At 41.4% G+C, this 23,625-nt stretch overlaps 1 protein-coding gene across 3 annotated transcripts; it reads left to right on the top strand.

Annotated features, from left to right (window-relative positions):
* The first annotated feature begins 1,070 nt into the window (after nucleotides 1-1,070).
* Nucleotides 1,071-23,416, top strand: tmem94 (transmembrane protein 94). Of its 3 annotated transcripts, none has more exons than XM_062525769.1 (32): nucleotides 1,071-1,182; nucleotides 2,327-2,456; nucleotides 5,232-5,351; nucleotides 6,028-6,155; nucleotides 6,435-6,571; nucleotides 6,891-7,099; nucleotides 7,724-7,875; nucleotides 7,987-8,089; nucleotides 8,179-8,265; nucleotides 8,624-8,740; nucleotides 9,772-9,828; nucleotides 11,320-11,424; nucleotides 11,682-11,855; nucleotides 11,970-12,191; nucleotides 12,542-12,869; nucleotides 13,183-13,356; nucleotides 13,485-13,587; nucleotides 14,456-14,667; nucleotides 14,979-15,160; nucleotides 15,637-15,772; nucleotides 15,942-16,057; nucleotides 16,789-16,888; nucleotides 16,984-17,092; nucleotides 17,333-17,522; nucleotides 18,122-18,199; nucleotides 18,585-18,670; nucleotides 19,205-19,286; nucleotides 19,426-19,586; nucleotides 19,814-19,908; nucleotides 20,001-20,094; nucleotides 20,723-20,893; nucleotides 21,025-23,416. In XM_062525769.1, exons 2-32 carry the CDS (start codon nucleotides 2,433-2,435, stop codon nucleotides 21,095-21,097), a joined length of 4,125 nt encoding a protein of 1,374 aa, XP_062381753.1. In that variant the 5' UTR covers nucleotides 1,071-1,182; nucleotides 2,327-2,432; the 3' UTR covers nucleotides 21,098-23,416. The 3 variants fall into 3 exon arrangements, with proteins under 3 accessions (XP_062381753.1, XP_062381752.1, XP_062381754.1); XM_062525768.1 differs by having other exon boundaries at nucleotides 11,967-12,191; XM_062525770.1 differs by lacking the exon at nucleotides 9,772-9,828 and having other exon boundaries at nucleotides 11,967-12,191.
* The last annotated feature ends 209 nt before the right edge of the window (nucleotides 23,417-23,625 follow it).

Genomic DNA, 23,625 nt, shown 5'->3' with positions numbered 1-23,625 from the left:
CGCCCAAACTACGGTCAACCAAGCTGTCAGTTGTCTGCAACATCAAGAGATTGTCAGTAGAGTCCAGGTATGAAGAGCAGGGCTAGGGTGGGGAGAAGCACCACGGTTCTGGTCCAAGGCCAACCGCAAAGAGAGGAAAAGAGGTTGTGGTGGCGGAGATGACAAGAATGGAGGAAGAGCGCTGAAGGAAGGAGTAACCGGAGGAATCTAAAGAAGGCAACCAAAGAGCTAGCGGAAGAGGCCGACAAGTGCAGCATTTGTGTTGAGGAGGAAAGACAAGAGCTGGGGAAAGAACAACTAACCACAGAGGGTTAACACCCGTCAGCTGCAGGGGGTGACAGGGAGACGTTCCTGTCACTGTTCCGCCACCAGGAGACGTCCCAGGTTTAAAGGAACGAAACGTTGCGGAATGGTGCCTGGCTGATGACCCTGCAGCTGACCAGTGGGCACTGGAGGAGGTGCAACTGGCAGCACTGCCTAGCAGGTGTTCCACCTATCTGTACATTTCACTTCATTCTTATCTTTTTGTATTTAGTTTTTATCACTTTTAGTATCTTACTTTATTTTAATGCTTTCTTTTACCCCTTTTAAACCCCTTTTTTTGTTCAAATTGTTTTATTCTTGTTGTATTCTATTTTGTATTATTTGATTGTAGCCTACTTCATTTTACACTGCCTAACTACAGTATATTCATGGCGTCTTGCACAATTGATAATATTCAAGGCATATTGTTTCTGCCATGTTGTTCATTTGAATATGCTATAGGCTACAAATTAAATGACTTTACTGAGGCATACAGTATGGATGGTGTGGATAGCCAATGTGAATGATGTGCTTTTTAAATATGTGATGAACCTGCAGGAGAACTGAATATATATAAAAAAAATGTGTATGTCCAGCCGCTTGTCCAGGTAGGCTACCATAGTGATTGCACTTAGCCTAAATACAGGTTCATTAATCTGTTTTGACCATGGGTTTCACTCTGTTTCACTTCACACTCACATCATGTGCACGGCCCCATCCAATCAGTATCTTACGTAGTTTGTCGCCACTTCCTACTGGAATATGGCTGTCATTCGTGGGCGAACTTGAGGTACGAGTCAGGGATGGTCGTATTACCAGGGATGGTAGCCTACTATACAGACAGGCAACACCAGAAATAAAGTCTGTGCTCAAAATAAGGTATGATGATGCATTTGATGTTTCCAGTATACTGGGTTATCGTATTGAAGAGCGTATGTTGCCAAGCTTTGAAAACCTAACGTTAGTTAGCATACCCTATGGTTTCCTGATATTAGCTAGCTAAGCATTTAATATGTGACCTGTTAATATCTGACATGTTCCAACACATTTAAGAAATATGCAAGTTGGCGATTGTTGACAGAGTCACGAGCCACAGTTTCATGTGGAGCATAATGAAGTAATTCAGTAATGCGCTCGAGTTTACAGCATTATTGCTTTTGTCTTAAGCCGATAACAGTTACTGTCCTTTGCTAACTGTGCTAGCTAACATATAACGTTGAGATGCTAGCTGTGTTAGACAGCCAGTGTGTCCATCAGGATGAAGACAGTTAAATGCACTTGCATTAGAATTGTTTGGCTGTTTTGACTTGGTGTCTTTTCAGTTAAGTGTCAACACATAACATACAAGCTAGTACTGTTCAATCCTGCCCCACTCTGACTTGACTGATTAACGTGAATGAAGGGGCGGCTCAAAGGTTAGACGTGCGGTTTGGAATGACCGAAATCAAAGTAAGGGATTCTCCTCTTATTTAGCCCTTTGACATAGCTTCTTTGCCCCTGGCGCTTCCCCACTGTACGCCACCCTATAACGTTAACTTTGACTGTTGACGATACGCCAATGATGCTGACTGGAGTAAGTTCCATGTCAAGGATTTGTGCCTTGGCACTGTTCGTTACAGTTCTAAATCACAGTTGCACGTGTTGTTTGTTTACATCTAACAACTTGGATTATCTAATGGGCTACGGCTGTTAATGAACTATTTGCATCTTGTTGTTGACTGCATTCGATAATAGTCTGTCTGTACCAGGACTGTTTCGTGAATGTTCAGTCGGTGTTGTTTTTCCTCAAATTTGCATGACTATTTCCTTGCTCTTTGCTACAGTATGTCACCTGAATGTAAGGACACATGTCTTCTCAGTTTACCCTGGAATATATTGAAACCAAAATCAATCTACTTCAGGAAGAGGTGGTGAAGTGAAGTAGTGACTTGGTTTAAATCCTTTCTAATAGACTGAAATGCTTCTTTTTCTTGTGAGGCATTACTATGTGTTAAAGTGCCTGAAGATATGTTATATTCCACAGGGTTGTTGAGCAGCAAAGAAAGCATCACGGCATAACAGCATCACTGTTACCCCAGACAACCAGTGCACCACCTTCTGACAGAGCATGCTGGGAGTCAGCAGTTGCCATGGAGCTAAAGGATAAGAAGCAGGTAGGGAATTGCTACAGTGCCTCTTAAGTGAGGGTAGGGCTGGGTGTGTTTTTCAAGAATGTAGTCAATGCAATCACAATATTGTGAACATTCAGTCATGCCTGATGTTAAGTGGGAATTACTCTTAAAAGGAATTCCTCATTTTCTCAAAACTCATTGTGCTGAGGGGTCTTTTCACATTTCATACTCATAATAATAGCCTGAATGTGTATGTATTACTTCTGGAAAGATTCGCTAAGAGGCTGATGTACCAACGTGGTCTGGCAACCAGACGTTCATTTTCTCGTCTTTGAAAAAATCCCAGATCCGTTCATTGGGCGCCACGAATGTCTATCAATTGTGTCTGTGCATAGCTCATCATTGTCTTGCTTCCCCCCCGTTCTGTAATTGGTCCCCTATCTCAGGCAAAAATTAGGGCGATAGTTTCCATACTGCCTTAGCAGCGTGAATGAAATCACCACGCAAGGCAGGATGGGAACACCCATGCTAGGTTAAGACTGCTCCTGGAAGGCTGTCACGCCTTAAGAGTTTTTTCAAAGCAACTTTGAACATTTTAGAGTTGTACTGTTGGTCAAACCAAGTTTGTTAATGTATAGTCTTGCATAAAGGGTGGCCCTTTAATATTTGTCTATGCTTCAAATCAGCTCTTCCTGCTTTAGTTGTGTTCTCTAATAATTAACAGTCTGACTGAAGAGGACAATAAGTTTCTTGCTGCTGGAAGAAAGTGGAAATCTTTGAGATTGTGTTCTAACTGGTGCAATATTTTATGTGGATTTCAACATGGGTTTGTCATGAACTGAAGGCGAGAGGCAGCCTCTGGAAGTTGACTTTGGCCATATTGCAGAAGGTTTAGGTTGAGATATGAAGGTGTGATGTATGTAAAGTAACTTGATACAAATTTGGTCATGATGCAGGTTTTAGCATTCAAGTGTAATGCTACCTTACGTATCTAATGTTATAAAAATTATAAATATGTTGGGAAGTTTATGCAGGTTTAGATGGGTGTGGCCCACCTTTAAACTTGATTTAACTATTAACTTATCTTTTATTCAAGAAGATCTTACCACTTGGATTGAGAATTGGACATTGCTTCACATCTCATTGCTTTACATATGGTAAAAGCAGATAGACAGGTTTTCCTATTACCTTACAAGAAATAAGCTTCTTTGTTGTTTTTTGCAATTGTACCTCAACACCAACATTCTTGACCTGTGGTGTTTCTCAGCGGTCGATCTTGGGGACACTATTATTCAACCTTTATATGCTCCTACTTCATCAAGAACAATTTGGTTTCTTGTCATAGCTGTGTTAATGTCACCTAAATTAACGCACTCTGTAGCCTAATGTCTATGGTACCCTTGCATCTCTTTGTCAGTGTATTGACCAAATTAACAACTGGATGTCTCAAAACTTTCCTCAGCTGATCAGAAAAGACTGATTAGCATAGTCTGTATAGGTGAAGGATAAAACTGAAGTAAATGAATAACCCAACTGAGGTAAATGTAGGGTAACCAATGCCAAGTGATTTCTAACAATGAGGCAAGCACTTTGTAACACTCAGCAAATATATTTTTGATTGGCTAGATCCATTCTCTGAGTACACTGTACAAACAATCTTCTTACACAGCCCTGGCTCCATGAACTGAAAACAAATGAAGTGGGACCAACCTGTATCTCAAACAATAACAAAACGCTGTGTGAAGTTTCAACAAATGCCTCAACTTATAGTGCAATGAAATGAGACTTCCACACACACCTGCACACTTTTAGGCTGTCTGCCAAATAATTCAAACACAAATAATGCAATGTGACATTTTGTTAAGATTTGAAATTTGCATTCAGTATCGTCTCAATTGTAAAAAAAAAAAAAAAGTAGACGGATATGTTTTTTTTGATTAATCACACAATAATACAATCACACAAGTATACATATACATTTACATGTACATATACAAATATATCTTGTAGTCAGAGCATTCCTTACTATTTATAGTGTGTTTTCCCTTAGGGCTTTTGTAAAAGCTTCCGATTTGTTGTGTGCATTTTGAATATGCCTCTCTGTGGCTTTGCCACAATGTTGTGTTGGTGTGGGAAACGTTTTATTTATAGCCATGGGAATTGAGCTCAGTGAAAGGATGAGATAGAGAGACAGATTTTGGGATCATCCAAATTCTCCTGGTCTGCTCCAGCTCATAGCAATACTATTGGAAATTGGTCCCCATTTCCAATGCAATACAATGTTTCTCAAATTCAGCTCATTGCTCCTAATAGTCTTCTAGTTGTTTGTACTGTGTGGGTGCTTTGGGTGTCATCCAGTGTCCACACACAGTCCTGATCATATGAAAAGTGGCCTAGATCAAAGCATTCACTGTTCTAGCCAAGCAATATGTTCCTGTGGGAGCAGCAAGAGCAGTTATTTTTTATTGTTTGTTGAGCTGAAATATCTTCTTTGGTCAGAATTGCATGCCTTTAAATTAGTACAAGGGTAGTATATACAGTATTTTTCCTATGTCTGCCTGTCTATCTGAAAACCAAGTGTAGTAGGGGATACAAAATTCAGCTCACTATAACCTAATATTATACATAATATGGCCATCTGAGTGGTGTCAAAGTCACTATACTGCTACATGCAGGTACAGCACTTATGTTGTCTAAAATTTAGTATGTCTAAATATTACATGTTGCTGCATGACATTCTTTTAAAAAAAATGTAGGGTCATAGAGGATCATTTTCAATAGGGGCACTTCTGATATTCATATCATTATCTGTATTAGGAGGAACCGTTGACGCCCCTTGGGCTGTCTACAACTCAGGCTCTCCGGACGTTACACAACCAGCTCTTCAACCTTCTAGAGCAACACCAGAGGTCTGGCAGAAGGAGACCCACTCTACAGGTATTTACTAATCCTGTGACCCAACACACTTAATAACGTTGCACACGTTGCAAGTTTCTAGTCACTGTCCCAGTGTCCTTGTTGGTAAGTTGAAGGTGGTTGCTTAAAGTGTGTTTGAAATTGTCAGCAAGCAAGACAGTTGCAGACATTATGTTGCCATGCCAACTACATCATGCTGGACTGCATCATTGCTGCTTGTTGTTATAGTCTTTTAGGTTGATTTATGTCACCATCAAAGGCATGAATAATAATCAATCAAGCTCATGAAAAATAAGTTAAACTATTTAGATCCCAACTGTGTTTTTGTATCCATTTCTTGTCAACCTCAGTTGTTTTGATATTTACATTAGTTATCTGAAATTCAATAAGGTGTTGTCTGCCAGCCCTACTTCATTAATGTTCTATGTCAATGTTTTGTTAAGTAAAAAAATACATTTTACAGAATTATTAAGTACACAAACCTGAATATAGCGCATTAAGGATTCTGTTCTAATTTTGGTATACATTTTGACATTAGACAGCATTTGAGATTCAGGAAACGTTTCTGACAAGTCTCAACATGTGTGTCTCCCACACAGACCACACCCTCACTTCCACCGCAGGTCCACAAACACACTAACTTCTAGCATCTCAGAAACAGTTCACACTTCACTGCTGACTTTATATTCGATTACAGGATTTATGGAAACAGAGCTTCCTTCACCAAAGCAATCGCCACTCCTGCTTTCATTGGCCAGGGGCTGCGCTCACTCTGGTGGTGGTCTTTGGGCTGGTCTGCTGCTATGGCAGCCAGCCAAATGGCAGGTGAAGTAATTGCTACTCCTCTCAGAAAAGTTTAGTATGGTGCACATTAGTTTTATATGCAACACTGTGGAACATGGTTTGTAAAAAATGAAACATCAGATTGGGGGTGGGGGGGGGTTATGCCTCAAGCATTTAAACAAAAAAAAGCTACATTGCACTGTAATGTTAACACAACCGTTGCATGGTCTGGTTATACAAAAGCCAATGCTATGACATCTCTGCTACTGTGCCTGCGATGGAAAGAGTGACGGTGCTGTTTTTGGCCTGTGTTGTTGTCAGTGGTGGGATCGAGCTAGTGAATGCTGGGGCCCTTTTCCTTTTGCTCGTGCTCAACCTGCTCCTCATCAGCCGGCAACAGCGCCTGAAGGAGAGTGAAATGGTGCGGAGGCTCAAGGCCATCATCACACAGCTCAGTGGTGAGGCTTTAGTGAAGGACAACACTGACCTTATCGTTCGTATGAGTATGTATACTGCATAGTGCATACTGTACTCTACAGTATTGCATACTGTATGTTGTTGGTGTTTTTGTACATGCATATGGTTTTGTGAAGAACTGCATGGCTCTAAACTACTGTGTGTTTTTTGCTGGATGATGCTTATTCTGCTGGACTCTGGATCAGACTGCTGTTTGATGTTGTCTTAATGTGTACATTTCCTGCTCTGAATATTGTGGGCTCCTGGTCTGAGTATATTTTGTTCATTGAACCCTAATCCAACTCTCCCTATTCCCTATAGATCACCTGGAAGCCTGTGGAGGGCAGCCATTCCGATGGGCCCCTGCGCTTTACCCTGACCTTTACACTCCATCCTCCCCATCCTGGTCTTTACACTGGACTTATCGAGATGAACAGCTGGTCAATCTACCCGTCAGTTTACTGGTTGAGGGTGATGTTATTGCTCTCAGGCCTGGTCAGGAGACATTTGCTTCTCTCAGAGGAATTAAGGTGATTCTCTCTCTCTGTCTCTCTCTCTCTCGCTCTTTCTCTCTCTCTCTCTGGGACTGGGGCATCTTGGGCCAAGAACAACACAGAGTGGATGAAAACAGGGAAGATAAGCCATCTGATGTTGTGTTAATTTAGTGACAAATCATGTTGCAAAACAATACATCTGGGCCCACATTCTCAAAACTCTTAGATGAGAGAAACTCCTGAAAGTAATGGACTTATATTTACATTTATTAATTTAGTAGCCATTTTTATTCAAAGTGACTTACAATAAGGAATAACATCCAAGATACATTGCATAGGAGACCTTAGATGACTATTAATCTTAGAATAATAAATACTACTACCAGGGGTGCAAGATGTTAAACACCAGACAGGTATAGTCAACGGAGATAGTGGTAGAGGAAGCAGAAGTTTATGAACTGTTACCAGAAATCTACATTGTTATCATATAGGTTTAAGGTTGTGTATTGGGCTACCACAAGCCCTAGACATAACATGACTCTTCCATTGACGTATTTCATTTATAGATCATTTATTCCTATTGTTATTATTTGCATTCTGCATTCATCAGAAATAGGATATTGTCACTAGTCAAAGTCTATTTGTGTGTTTGTTCGGTAGGACGATGAGCACATTGTCTTGGAGCCAGGAGATCTCTTCCCTCCTTTCTCTCCGCCACCATCACCCCGTGGGATTGAGAAGAGGGGACCCCACAGCCCTCAGCAGCACCGGCTGTTCAGGGTGGTACGCACACCTGTGCTCAATCATATCAGGTTAGCCCTCACCTGTACGCTGCGTTTGAATGGATTTGAATCCCTGTGCAATCCTTTATACCTCTGTTCCTTCAAATGTATCCCTTTCTGACATATTCAAATCTTCAACAGGAACAGTTTAGACATGGCTCTGTCTCGACCAATCACAGCCATGGACAATGAGCGTTTCACTGTTCAGACCATCATGGCCAAATATGCATCTCCGGCTGTGTTGGTATGGTAACATTTGTATTTTTGATTAGATGGATGTGATGTAATGATCTGTCGCCTGCTGTGTCGTTAATATCTTTTATTCCCATGCAGGTGGTCTTCTTCACTGTTAACACAGTGCGTTATTTCTGTGACCCTCCCAGTCTTACTCCAGCTCTATTCAACTTCTTCCAGTTACAGGTATGTGGGAAAGGTTATTGATAGGTCCACTTGCCATGTTTTCTTAAACCATCCATGCCTATTAAAAAATGTCTGTAATATTGTTATTTCATTTTATTCACTCATTTTTTTACTTTATGTGGTGGTCATCTGGTGTGCCTAGTTGTAATTTGAAATCAGCAGTAATTTGTTGCAACACTACACCTTCAACTTTAAAAATCATGTTTTTGTGTAGTATATTTTCACTGAAATGTTTCCCATGAAACATCAGCAAATTGAAAGAAAAAAAAAATTGGACAAATCATGGGTCCCATTCGTCCAGATTTATGGTTGAAAAATGACTGACAGACTATGAATTCTCCCTATCTTGTGTTTGTAGATGATGGGAGTTCTTCCTATTCTTCCTCTACTGTTCCCCGTCATGTGGGTGCTGGTCAATGCATATGGGGAAGCTCGAGTGTTAGCAGAGTCCAGCCGCAACTCTCCCACTGGACTGGTAAGCCACATAAGCAAATCAATTCCATTTCAACTCAATGGATATAGAATACCCCAGAAACAGATCCAATGCAAATGTACTGTATCTGTTTAAGAGATACAATGGCAAGTTTTCACTTTATGGTATAATAGTTTTTCTTATCAAAATTGAAAATGCTTCTGGACTAATGATGAGTAAGTCTGGAGGCATGAAGGCATGAAAAATATGGTATCCTTCAGATGTGCCATTATTATGGGTCTAGCAGCACGGGTACGGGTCTAGCAACATTGACAGCAGCTTTAATAGACACAGGCAGGTTAATTTCACTTTCCAGCTCACACCAGAAATGTTGGCATGCTCTAGTTCCAGTATAGTTTTGGCAGTTCGAGGGCTGAGAACCAAAGGGGCGTAAGTGACATTTCACCAACTTTACAGGAGAGCCAAAACAAATCTAACTGCTTCTATATGGTCACAGTTAATTTAAAGACCTTTGGTTTTTGCTCAATAACGTTATATTTATAAATATTTTACTTCTATAATTTTGTCAGTTAGAACGAGCTCATCAAGAGCTTTCAGGTGATATGTATAACTCAATTTTGACCAAAATGTCACTTGCGCCCCTTTGGTTCTCAGCCCTCGAGTTGTCTGACCGGAGATATGTTTATCATTTTGAATTTCCTTGTAAAAAGCTGATATGGATTTTTGTACCCGGTTCCAATTCATATTTGTGTCATCTAAGAGCAAAGTCAGTATTTTTAATTAGAAATTATATTTTTTTACGTTTTGATGCAATTTTCAAGGCACAGCAACCAATCCTTTACCACTTTTTTTGTAATTGACTGGTTGTCATTTGAATTGTGTCCTTGGAAATCAACTGTTCATAGGACATGGATGATGTCCTTTCAGTTGTGGTGTATTCCTCGAGCTATCTAGGAACTTTTTGTCCTTGTTTCGAAGGCTCAAACCCCACTCTTAACGCCTGAACTTAAAGTGGCTTTGCAAAGCTAACAAAAGGGGCCCACTTTGTTAATGAGGCTCTTCTCTTGCTCCAGCTTGCTAAGTTCTCTGAGGACACACTAAGCAGCTACACGGAGGTCGTGTCCTCTCAGGTATACCCTCACAACTCCTCTCCTCGTTGCCCCCCCCATTCATGTTCAGCACTCATCCCGGTCCTTTGCGCTAGCTTTTCATTGCTTCATTGAATGTATTTCTTTTTTTTAGCATTACTTATGGTCACTACTTATGCTTTTAAATACTGCCATTGGCAAAATAGATGTTAGTGCTGCTTTGATCCTGCTTGGTTGAAGTACCTTCTCTGTTTGTTATTGTTTCCATTGCCAACCATCATTACCATCATGCTAGATGGTAATTGTTTTTCTATCTTGCTTTGAGCCTTGTGCCTGACCCCTGTCATCCCTCTCCTTTGCCTGATCACTTATGTTTGCCCCATATGCATGGTCCCTTTGGAAGTGATCACTTATGTTTGCCCCATATGCATGGTCCCTTTGGAAGTGATCACTTATGTTTGCCCCATACGCATGGTCCCTTTGGAAGTGATCACTTATGTTTGCCCCATACGCATGGTCCCTTTGGAAGTGATACGTGGGAGAGCTTTGATTCTTGTAATTTAATGCTTTATTTCTAGTATCTACAAGGTAAACAAAAACCTTGAACACCCCATCAACAACCGAGTTAGCACTGTCTTTTGATGATCTAGCGATCAGCGCTGTGCTGCTAAAGCCTATTTGCTACTGTACATGTTCATGGCCTGGAATGCTGAAGTGCAGAGCTTCTCCTGGATTGCCTATGAGAATGGCACCTGTTTATCTGTCCTTCACATAACTATACAGTATATCATCAAAATATCAAAAATAGTGTCCTACAAAATTATACATAGGTATTGATTTTTGTAGTTATGTGAAGATATTACCTTGTATGCATTGCTGTGAAATTTTATATTAATATGACTGTCAAATGAATATGTCAGAACTGGTCACTTTCATCATGCAAAAACTCTGCAAACAGAATGGTCATTCATTTAATATACAAAACCAAGTAATTAAAAATGATAAACATCATATCATAACCTCATAAATTACATTGAACTGCTAGATTCACACCAAACAAATTTTTTGTAAGTTTCTCTCTGAATCTATGGCATACAAAATCAATAGGCGAATCTTAAAAAATTAAAAAGGATCACATGATCTTTCATGTTGATTTTCACAAGTTATAATGATCTTGCATTTTGTATGTCAGCTACCTTTTCTTTTGTTCTAGTTCTACCGTATTTCAACAGGAGAACACTGCTTTGTCTGTATTGACCCTGGCCTGCTGTCCCTTCTAATCAAACTCTTCGTTGTGCACCAAATCATTTGACATAGCAATCTCTGATTTTGGTGTGTGGCAGATACACCACAAGCCTGAATTTGTAAAGATAGAATTTTAGTCTTTGTTCTGGGCTTTTACCAAAACGTTTTAGGTTTCCAAAAGCATTTCTAATGACTCAAAGAAAGAAGACTCTTCAGTTTATAAATCAGAAACTCCTGTCAAAGGTAGTTACTCATTAGTTTGTGTGTGTTGCTTTTGTGTGTGTGTAGGAGATGCTACGTTCTGTGTGGAGGCACCTGGTGGGGGTGCTAAAGGGAGAATCCCGTACACTTTGCTATACCTCCAGTCTTTTGCACGCTTTGGGATCAGTCACAGTGAGTACTCAGTGAGCCATTCAGTGTGTCGCAACTGGCTGGATTGAAAATCTGTCATATAGTGGTTAGCTCCATGGCTAGCACAAGGGGAATTATAGAATTGTGTGTGTGTGTGTGTGTGTGTGTGTGTGTGTGTGTGTGTGTGTGTGTGTGTGTGTGTGTGTGTGTGTGTGTGTGTGTGTGTGTGTGTGTGTGTGTGTGTGTGTGTGTGTGTGTGTGTGTGTGTGTGTGTGTGTGTGTGTGTGTGTTCTGGACAGGTTTTGTGCTGTGTGGACAAGCAGGGAATCCTCTCATGGCCCAACCCCAGCCCAGAGACTGTGTTGTTCTTCAGTGGCCGCGTGGAGATGCCTCATGACAGTCAGGACGACCTCAGAGATGACCTGTCAATCAATTCCTACTGCCGAATGGAGGGAGAGGAAGACCGGGATGAGGTAAGATGTTTGGTCACATGACTCAAGATCCTCAAAGCCGAACTAGCTTGTTTTAACTCGTAAAAGGAAGTCACTCACACAGCCATCAACTCCTCTCATCCTCTCTGACAGCAGGTCCAGGAAGGAGAAGCTCTGCTGAGCCTCCCCATGGGCGACTGTTCAGCACTACTCATGTCAGGAGAGCAGGAGCCCAGTGAGACCTCCCATGACACGGCTCGCTCGTCCGACACACAAAAGGGCCGCCGTGCCCCTCAGACCTCGCGCACAAAGCACCCGTCCGGCTCCAACGTCAGCTTCAGCCACGACACAGAAGGCGGCGAAGAGGAACCGTCTCAGGTATATCCCGCTCCTCATCACCATCTCACACATCTCCATCAGACACACGCACACACAGTTGTAGTGTTCACTGAAGAGTAATATACAGCCACACATGAATGAAATGGCAGCCGAATCTTATGAAATTCACATCATCTATCCAAGAAGATGTCAGCGGTTTTGGATGACGTCACATCCGTCGGTCCATTGTTTAGCGGATTGTGAGGAGATATCTGCTAGATGCTACAAAAAATGTTACGTGTTAGAAATAGCTTAAAATCGCTGATGGCTCCTTTTTAGTATGTGCTAAAATAGGACTGGTTCTGTATGAAGGCTCTTGATGTACCTACTGGTGCTCTTTTCTCTTCTAGCAACAGCCCTGTGCAGGGGATGCCACTGGGTGCTGCGAAGCAGAAGCAGAGGACTTTGTGTGTGACTACCACCTGGAGATGCTCAGTCTGTCTCAGGATCAGCAGAACCCGGTCAGCATTCAGTTTGACGACTCCGGTTGGCAGGGCCACCTGCCCTCGCTCAAGCCCCTGGGCCTGAACATCCTGCTGAACCTGTGCAACGCCAGCGTGACCCAGCAGCTGTGCCGCTTCTCCGACCACCTGTCCAACCTGGCGCTGCAGGAGAGCCACGGCGCCGTGCTGCCCCTGCATGTGCCCTGGGGCCTGTGTGAACTCTCACGGCTCATAGGTGAGGAACAAGTCCATGCGTCACTACACCGTTGAGCGTTTATTATCAAACAAAACTCCATAGTCTTTGTACACCCATCGAATTTCTGGATTAGATATCGTCAAAGTCACTGAGATATAGACACTATAGAGTCTTACCTGACAACGCCATGATTGCAGTAAGACTGCCTTGGTTCGCAAGGACCATCCAGTCAGCTATCCTTAGCTTATTCGCTTGCAACGTAGGCAGCTTAGCTTGCGAAATGCAGCAGTTATCAACAAGACTAAATATACAGATACACGTGTACATGATGTACTGTGCTGTCTGGATTCAGGTTTCACTCCTGGGGCAAGAGAGCTCTTCAAGCAGGAGAATCACCTGGCATTGTATCAGTTGCCCTCGGGAGAGAAGAGTCAGGAGTCCGCCCCACGCCGCTCACACCACTTCAATAAGCGCCAGCCTCCCATCAATCACCTCATCAGCCTTCTCGTGCGGGACGGTACCACCAGTAAGTAGCATTCTTCCATAGCTACATAGCCGAAGGAATAGTTCCATCATTTTGTTTCATATTTTCTGGTGATCAAAGCACCATTTAAATTGATTTGTCGCCTTCAACTGTGTTTCTCTCTAACTCAGGTAATGTCCAGATGCTTTCACATGGCTCAGCAGATCTTATATTGGAGGCTTGCACAGACTTCTGGGATGGTTCTGACATCTATCCTCTCTCTGGCTCTGACAGGTCTGAAATCAGTCTGCATTTACTGTACATCTTTGCTCTCTGCAAATAAAAGTATTCACATAATAGAATGTGACCATATAGGCTTTGTACTGTAGTATAGTAGTGGCAGGACAGGTGCTAACAACTCCTACTGGCTGACATTGGTTAGAGTACACAGTATGGAGACATGAACTACTCCTACTGACATTGGTTAGAGCACACAGTATGGAGATATTAAAGGGAGACTTCACCGATTAGCATTAAGCTTTGTATCTTTAGAAAACCAGTCATGTTTTTGAATGGCCGTGCATCATTCCCTCAGTTTGCCTTGAGATGGGAGAAATACGGATTTCAATGAAACCCATGAATAGGACTTCCTGCTTTCAATGATGTAAAATGATGATTTTTAAATCATTGAAAGCAGGAAGTCCAACATTGAAATCCGTATTTCTCTCATCTCAAGGCAAATTGAGGGAATGATGCACGACCATTCAAAAACATGACTGGGTGTCTAAAGATACAAAGATTAATGCTAATCGGTGAAGTGTCCCTGCACAGTATCAAGCATTAGATCAGGCTTTCCCAACATTATACCTGAAACTGAAATGCAGTCCACAGAATAATGATCTGTAATGAAGAGCAAACAAATAATTGCACAATTACAGCAACAAAATGTTTGAGCATTTTCATTTGTCCTCATAAATGATCTCATAAAATGTTGCCCTAAAAAATAAGTTTATATCATATAATGTGATATCCATGCGGGGTCACAAGACAAACATTTTTGGATCAACTGCATTAGCTCATCAGAGACACTTTCTGTTGCAACTATTCTCAGCAGTCAGTCTGAAATGTTGTTTTTATTTCTTCCTTTTGTTTTCCTTTGTAGGAAGAAGGTGCTGGATTTTTATCAGCGTGCCTGCCTATCGGGTTACTGCTCTGCATTTGCCTATAAGCCCATGCAGGTCACCCTCTCGTCTCAGTTGAATGGGAAGTGTGTAGAACTGGCTCCAGGCCCAACTCTGTTCTCTGGGTTGGACTTACCTGGAACCACTCCTATCAAATATGGAGGCAGTCGTCGCAATAGCTGGAGTTCGGATGGTGAGTCAACAGTGATGGGGAGAGGGTTTTGGTGAAAATGTTACTGACACACATACCGTACATTGTCCAACAGCACTGTGGTGAGAAGAGTTGTTTTTTTTTGGAAAATAAATACTTACTCACCCCTCGACCAGGAAACACAACTTACCGTAGTTCTGCATCAAACACGAGCAAACATAACTATACTGCCATTCAGCCCTTTCAATCCAGTTTTGGTTGTGCTAGCTTTTCTAGTGTACGTTTTACGTTTGTCTCTGGTCAAACTCTCTGCTCATTCTCTTGACGTTCTCTCTCTTTTGACCGTGTCTCAGAGGGCATTTGTGAAGGCTTGGAGCGTGAGGACTGTGTGCAGGCCTTGAGTGGTCAGATCTTCATGGGCATGGTGTCGTCACAGTTCCAGGCACGATTGGACACTGTGCGGCTTATTGACGCACTGGTGACTGCCTGCATCCGTTTTGTCTACTTCTCTATGGAAGATGAACTGCGCAGCAAGGTAAAAATAAAGCATCTTTGTACAGCAACATATGGAATTGCTGTAATGTACTATAGCATCACCGTATGCTACAAGAAAGAAGATTTACCTCACATTCAATGTCACAATATCCTGGGATTTCAGTTTTTTCTATTCTCAGCGAGTTGTAATTGTATCCCCAATAGTCAGGATAAGTGTAAAGAACTATGGGAAGGATACAGTGTTGTAATTTGTCTGTCCATGTTTGGCAAGTCCTTGAAGTAAAAAAAAAGAGAAAATCAAATCGAAATTTTAGTAATAAAGTTGCTCACACTTGTTAGTGTAAGTGAAGAGGAGTTATATTTCTATGCACACAAAAAGAACATTTGGATTTCATAAATTGCATGGTTCATTGACTCGTTTTGTGGCCACAGTATTTGAATGGCAACGCATTTGTTTCCTTTGTGCTCAAGCTAATTGAGGAATCCTGGGTGTGCTTGTTGTGCTCTGTACTGTAGGTGTTTGCTGAGAAGATGGGGCTGGAGACCGGATGGAACTGCCACATTTCTCTAACGCCCAATGGGGATGGCCAGTGTGACGGGGCCCCCTCCAGCCCCAGTCAGGCTGGCTCGCTGCACGATGACCACCTGCAAGGTGAATTACAGAATTACCAGTAGCCAGTAACTTGGCAGGGCAGGCTTCATGGGTTACTTTTTTTTTTATACGATTTCCCACATTAATATGTAGAGTTTGCATCCACAAGGCATATACAGTATATATATATATTTGAAGTTGTTCCAATGTAAGATTCTTTTGTTGAAAGACTCCCGTGATGAGGCTGAAGGACCACTATTACCAGAAGAGGAGGGCCACTCTGACCTCGCCAGCTTCCAGCCCACTGATAGCGATGTGCCCAGTTTTCTGGAGGACTGCAACCGAGTATGTTGTGCATCGCACCTTTTGCCCTCTTTTAGGGCTTTATTTACTGTAGCAGGTTGTAACTGTAATTTTACTTACGCACATATATAAAGAAAGACCACCTCCTCCTCCATAGCTTATGTAGCTCTACAAGATAAAGCAAGCTACAGTACCTTAGTATAACATTGTCAGCTGTTTGATAATCAAGCTCCTATGATCCTAGTATTGATTTTCTTACACTGTACAAAGCAATAGAGAATGCATTCATCACAGTTGTGATGCATGAACTTGTAGGTGACCATAATTACTCCAAAATGAAAACTTGCCATTGTGCAGCGTTCTGTAAGCAGGGTCCAAGTAGAGCTAGAAACATCCTATGGGAAATCTAGCTGCAAGAATGTGGAGTTGTAAGCAGAGAGGGGGATGGACCCAGTGAGCTCCCCACATCGTAGATGAGTCATAGGGGGTAGAAATACAAACTGCTTTAAGCCCAGGGAGGATGGGAAGGGGAAAATGAGTAACTTAGTATGGAACTAAGATGAGTTTTTAGGGGTTAATCAATGGCTGATGTGGGTCTTTAAACATGCAGAGGTAGATGGGAAAGTAATCATTCTGGCTAGAGTAAGTCTACTGATGATCCAATGTTTGCTGTAATTGAATGTGTTATTAGAAACAATAGCAAGAAGCACTTATTGTCTTAGGCTCAGTTTCTGTGTCTGTCCTCTTACTTTTGGATCTCTTGTTTTCTGAAGGCCAAACTGCCTCGTGGGATTCACCAAGTGCGTCCTCACCTGAAGAACATCGACAATGTGCCTCTGCTTGTTCCACTCTTCACAGACTGCACCCCTGAAAGTCAGTCTCCTGGTTTGCTCTCACTTAGCAGTAGCAGTAGTAACACACCGTAGGGGGTTCAGCCTCACGTTTATTCTCATGTCTTTCTGATACAGCAATGTGTGAGATGATGAAGATCATGCAGGAGAACAGGGAGGTCACATGCTGCCTTGGGAGTTCGGCCAATTTCCGCAACAGTTGCTTGTTCCTTCAGAGTGATCTGAGGTAGGAATCGGTCTCTTTTGATGCCAAGTAGATCAAGCCATCGACCCAATGTAGACAATGTCAAGCTCACTGTTACTGAGTTTAGTTTTATTTGTGATATATAATCAGAGGCATGCCAGTATTGCCTCCAGGAGGTACTTTATGAAGCGAGTCATTTATTTATATCCTGATATTATTTACACAAAGACATGTACGCTGACTAGTGGGTCGGTGCTGTGCTAACTGGGCTTTATTTTTCAGCATCGCTCTGGACCCGCTGTACCCGTCGCGCTGCTCATGGGAGACGTTTGGTTATGCCACCGGCTGCAGTGTCAGTGACAACAGTGACGAGATCACTCCCCTCAGTCTCTCAGGCCAGCTCAACTCCCTGGGCTGCTCGGTCACCTTCCACCAGGGAGAGAGTGTCAGCATGGTGAAGCTCATTGAACAGGTGCAGTATGGGATTGCGCAAAAACACATTTCAATGCATCATTCATGTTGTGTATTGACGAGACAGTAGAGACAACTAGTGAGGCAACTAAACAGACTTGCCTTTCCAACATCACCGGTTGCACTGAAGTAGTCTATGTCGTAGTTATTCTGAATAAAATTGGCACATGCCCAAGTTCTGTGGAAATCCTGGAACAGTGAGTGTCCAGCATGTTCACTAAAAGTGGTAGGAGCCAAAGGCTCCTTCTACCGAGGTGCTCCACAGAGAGTTTCAGGAGGTCCTTTGTTCCTACAGCTATCAGACTTTTTAACAAGAGCTACTGACTATCATTGCTGTTTTGATTTAAGTTGCAGAGGTTGCTGTGATTATTGTGTCCTTTCAGTGCCTGTGTCTGTGCATACCTACAGTATGTATGTGTTGTTGTAGTGTGTGTTGTACTGTGCCTGTCTTAAGTATCAACTGTCCTACTGGTGTACTGTATGTTGTGGTGTGTGGTTGCCAGGTAGCAAAATAATCCCCCCCTTGGGGATTGATAAAGTGCAATCTAATCTAATCTAATCTAATCTAACGCCTTCTTACCATACTCTCTTTGTCTCCAGGCAAGGCACACTACTTATGGGATAAGAAAATGTTTCCTGTTCTTGTTGCAGTGCCAGCTGACCTTGGTCATCATTCAGGTAAAGCAAAAATGCATTGTAATGGAATAAAACCAGCACAAGTGTGCAGTCCTAACAAGAAGGGGATTTCCCATCAAATATCAGTGCTAGTGTTTCTCAAGATCAATGCAGTATGCAGTCACCTTTGTGTCACTGATGGGTGCTGTTTACATATGCTTAGTACTTTGCCATTGTTAGCCTAAATTGAAAACCGTATTGGCTGTAAGACGATCCTGCTTCAAAGCTTAGAAAATGGCTTTCAATACTAAAGTACTCCTGAAACTGCAAAGACATCAGTTTGTCCTAAACCTTGACTACTCAAGTGGTTAGTAGTTCTTGTGTTTGTATCTAGGTTAATAGTGTATTACTGTACTGTATGTGATTGGTTGTATTGTTTTCGTTGTAGTTCCTGGCCTGTTTGACTCAGCTGCCTCCTCCCATGAACATCACTGATATCCTCTGGCTGTCTTGCTTCTGCTATCCACTGCTCAGGTAAGACACAAGGTCCTGATCATTAACAAGCAATGGATGATGCAAAGTCTTCCTTTGACGACAAAGTGATCATGGCCTGTATCAGATACTTTACATTTATTCAGTAATACATTTCCAAATTAACTTCATCACTAGATTTTCCTTATGAATGCTCCTTATTTTTCCTGAAGAGGATATAGAACAAACAGATTAATTCAGAAATATTCAAATAACATCTTACAATAATTTCCTGTGTACAAACTGCATTGTGTATAATCCGCAAGACATTGTTTTATACAAATAAAAAAAAATACAAAAATCAGTGTACTGACCACACCCTTGTATTCAGCCCGAAATCAGAATGATGCATTCCTCTATATACGTAGCTCGTCCTGTTATTTTTGAAGAAAATACAGCAACAGTAGTAAAAAGTTTAAATTAATGAAAACACTGCAACATTCACCACTAGCCATTTTTGGAGACTGACATTCATGATGCATGGTTTATACCATACATAAACATGGTGTTGAATGCATTTAATGCTTGCTTTTGCAGTGTATCCTTCCTTGGTAAACCACCAGACAGTTCAGTGATGACTGTCGCCACTGGTAAGAACTTGGATGCTATTCCAAGAAAGGTACGTCATTGTTCTATTTGTTTGACTCATCTGGCAGTAAAGCATGCGTTTGAGAGTTGTATTCTGTCAGTTGTATTCTTTATCTTCAAATAGTTTGACTTTTTAAGCTTTCTTTAAACCTCTTCTGCCCACTCCTCAGACGCAGCAGTACTTCCTGGGGTGCTTCTTCTTAAAATTTGGTCTGACCATGATAACGTACCTTCTGGGTTTGGGCTTCTCCTTGCAAGAGGTGTGTTCCATAGCTGCTAACTTCACCAAAGCCGATGTCAACGTCAGCTGCTTGCACATATTTACTGCCAGGTACTTCCTTTTCTCTCATAAAACTGCTGATCACTAAATACCTACAGAGTTGCTCAATAGTTTGTCATTTTAGTCATGTTATAAAATGGAAATGTTACGGATTATTTTAATATCATATTTAAGTTCCTGAAATGAAGGGATTCACAAGAACAGGGTTAAATTTATGTTGATATTAATTTGTTTTATTTGATCAAAAATGCTAATAAAAGCATACTTTTTTGTCATAGCTCCAGTCCTGATGCTCCGGGGTGGTTTAATGAGTTATCAAATGGTCTGCTGCTGGTACAGAAGGTCATGGCTGGATTCTTGGCCTTGCACACAGGTAAAGTTATGGCCAAATAGAAATGTTATAATTTCACTTCATCGTTTTCATATACAGAAATGACATGACAGAATTAAATTTTTGTTCTTTAGTTGTCATCTCTTTGAGCTATGTGCATCGCTCTCAGCCTCTGTGGAAGAAAAACCCCTTCAGTAACACATGGTGGTGCCTCACTGTGCCTGTGGTGTAAGTGCTTCTCTCGACATCTGTTGGAGACAATAGCATATTGTATTTGCTGTTCTGCTCTTCCTCTACTGTTTTGTCCTGTTGTTCAAGCCATCTAAGTAACTAGTCATTACCAATTGTTTAGACTAACTTTGAAATGTAGCATAAAAAACTTCAAATACACTGCTGGGGTAGTTCTCTGTATCTCTTGCAAAAAAATGCTTTATATTTGTGAGTAAAAAAAAACAGCTGACAATTTAATTGAAGATGTGAAAATTTAAATTGTTTAAATTTAAATTGAATTGAAAATTTTAATTGTTTAGTAGTAGTAGAATAGTATTTATAGCAATGCATTTTTAAGTAGGCTTTTCTTTTCAGAGAGAGAAAGAGGTGCCTGACTCCGTAGGCACATGGACCCAAATGTGGCACAAATGGTAGCACTTGTGCCACAGTTCCTCTGATATCCACTCAACTTATGATTTACATTGATTTACATTTATAATGGCTTTTGTTTAGGGTCGTGTTGATTCACGTTCTCTTGAGAAATGGAGAAAATCATGACACAGATACTATAGATAGTTACCTGAGGGAAAACAAAGCACAGGCATTTTGCTGTTAATGATGGGCTGACTCAAATGATTTGCAACAGGCTGCTGGGCCAGGTGTTACAAGCCACAGTGGACTTTCAGCTGTGGCAGGACCGGAATGCCAACCTGAGTTTCTCACTTGGTCACATCCCCCTAATGGTTTGGCTAGTGGGCTTCCTGTCCACCATACTGGTGGCCCTGGTGAATGAAGTTGTCAAACTACATGAAATCAGGTAAAGAATCCTAACCTGAGCATGAAAAAGAAAAGAAGCGTTTGATTGAGGTTGCTAGAGTGCAATGAGTGCACTGTTTGTCAGACAGGATAAAATACTTTGTTTCTAATGCAGACTTTGCTGTGTTTTAGGGTCCGGGTACGCTACCAGAAGAGGCAAAAGCTACAGTTTGAGACAAAATTGGGCATGAATTCCCCTTTTTGAGGTCCTATTAATGATCAGGATTGGGAACTGAACTCTGAAGTAGTCCCTGAAAAGGCAGATATTCTCCTGGCCCTCAAGTTATGAAGTCTGCATTTGTCACCACTCAAGAGGACAGGTGTCTGACGCTAGAACCAGCCTGGTCAGATCCACATTGATGTCTCCTTTCAAGAACAACACTAGAACTTCCTCCTGATTTGGTTTGCTTGCTTTCCTTTCTGAAACACAGAGGTAGAATATGTTCTCCTCAGATACGAAGTTCGGGAAGTGAAATATGTCTTATTTAGAGTGGCACAAGAAGTATGGAGAAACTGTTTTGTATGTTTTTGACTGATTGCTGTTTAAGGCTAGGTATCATGCACCTCATCATGCCCCCTAAAACACGCACACACACACACACACACACACACACACACACACACACACACACACAGGCACCAAGTTGATCTGTGGCAGTTCCCCACCAGATGCACAATTAGGAAAATAACGTGATGACTCCTATGGTTTCTTGCTCCTGATTCAAGTCCATTATCATTGTAGGCTCTCAGTGGTGAGATTATAGCAGAGGTGAATGTAAAAACATCCACCTTGGACTTGGATCAAATGCCTCACTTTCACATGGTGAACAAATAAGTCATATCAGTTCATTATTGGGGAGTAAGCACTTTGAATTGTACTGTTTTATATTTTGTCATAAGTTAAGCATATGTCTGTCATTTACTTTCACATCGGCAGACACGGTTATCCAATATATTGTGATTGGAAAACTGCAAACAGTACATATGACTGTATACAAACTACCTGAAACTCATGACCTTGCTGTTGACTTTTGGTGTGCTGTCCATGCTTGGCTACAGCAATATGGGCGAGTGTGTGTGTGCAACAGCCTCATGCATCTGCATACATTCCTCATTGCCATGTATTCACAAAGCTTTATTTTCTCTGTTGAAGGAGGCTTATCTAACCATAACCTAACCTAAAATCAAAGTTGATGTTGCCAGTCTACCTCTAGTTTTTTTCAGTGGTCATGATTTTTTTTTTTTCCCCTTTCCTTTTCTTTTTTAATTTAGAACACAGGAAATCTGACAGCATTTAGTGTTACTGGTGCATCTTTGCCACAAGGTTTTCCTTTTTAATAGTCCTCTTTAGTTATCCACTTGCATAACCAGAGCCTTACATGTAGCTAATAAAGCACAGGTACTACATTTTGGCCACAGTAGGTTACATGATGAACGTGGACTTGGTCATGGAGTGGAGTATATTTCTCTTGATGAATGCTGATTGTGGTGTAGTACAGTATATAGATGTACTAGTCTATCCCTAGGGGGAGGTGCTGGGTCCTTCTCTACCCCTCCTTGCCTTTCCAGTATGGCCAAACCAAAACGTGACAACTGAATAATGTTTGCCTCCCCTTTTACACACTCCATGACACTTTTCCCACTTTCAGTGCCATCGTCTGCCAATTAGTTTCCAATTAGGTGACCACTACCACCCACTCACACAGACACAAACATACAGAAGCCTTTGTCATTTTATCATGCCCCAACAGGCCTTTTAAACATTTCTATGATGTAGGATTTAAGCGTGCAAACATGTTTGAGTTGTCCAAATTACAGCTATTTTAAAACTAATCCAATGAGATCTCCACTTATACAGCTGTCTTTGCGTGAGAGTATAGGGCTGTTTAATGACCCTAAGGCTTCATCACCAGCCCCTACTTGGCCAAGCCTGACTAACTGCTTTAGCAGAACGTATAATGCTGTAGTCTCAAAAGGTGATTTAGGAATACTTCACAGACAACAGACTGTCAAGCAACTGAATTGTGGGAAATATCTTTTTTTATTCTGTTTTCTTTTGAATTTTGAACATAGTAGATCCATTGAAACAATTATGAAATTAGGATCTCTATTTTTATGTCGGGTATATTTTCTATCATTGCTTCAAATGTTATGCATGAAGAGTTAAGGGATGCTGTCTTTATGAGGATATTTTATTAACTTTAATTGGTTCTGTGCAGCCAGAACTATGGATGCTCTATCAAGCATGTGTTGCTGGTGCTCTTCCCCCATTACTGACAATCTCGTGTAACTGCTCCCACAACTGACTGGGATAAGGGCAAAAATGTGCACTGGCCACTGAATGCATTGATTGACATGACATACTGTACAGTAGTACTTGACTACTTCACGAATGTTCACGGGTTTTATGAATGTTAATGATTGGTGTATATTTTGTATATTTTTTACTTATGTAATATTATTTTCCCAAATAATTTGTGAATCAATTATCGTATGTCATGATAATAAATGCTTTTTTATGTTAGTTGGCTGATGTCCATCTGTGGAAAGAGGATGACCTGCTTCTTGCTTGGACATGCTTCTCACGTAGGCCTACAGGTTTGACTTCCACGTCATAGATGGTCAACGATTCGGTAGCCTTTATGACGACTGTTCTCATAAAGATTTAAGGAGATATGCATTGCCGTTTACTCTGAACCTCAGGATACAAGCGTAAAACACTGTTCAACCTCT

This window comes from Sardina pilchardus, chromosome 22, assembly GCF_963854185.1.
Source record: "Sardina pilchardus chromosome 22, fSarPil1.1, whole genome shotgun sequence".
In the NCBI taxonomy this organism is placed as follows: Eukaryota; Metazoa; Chordata; class Actinopteri; order Clupeiformes; family Clupeidae; genus Sardina; species Sardina pilchardus.
Note: the sequence above shows the minus strand (reverse complement) of the source record. Positions and strands in the feature narration are given on the sequence as shown.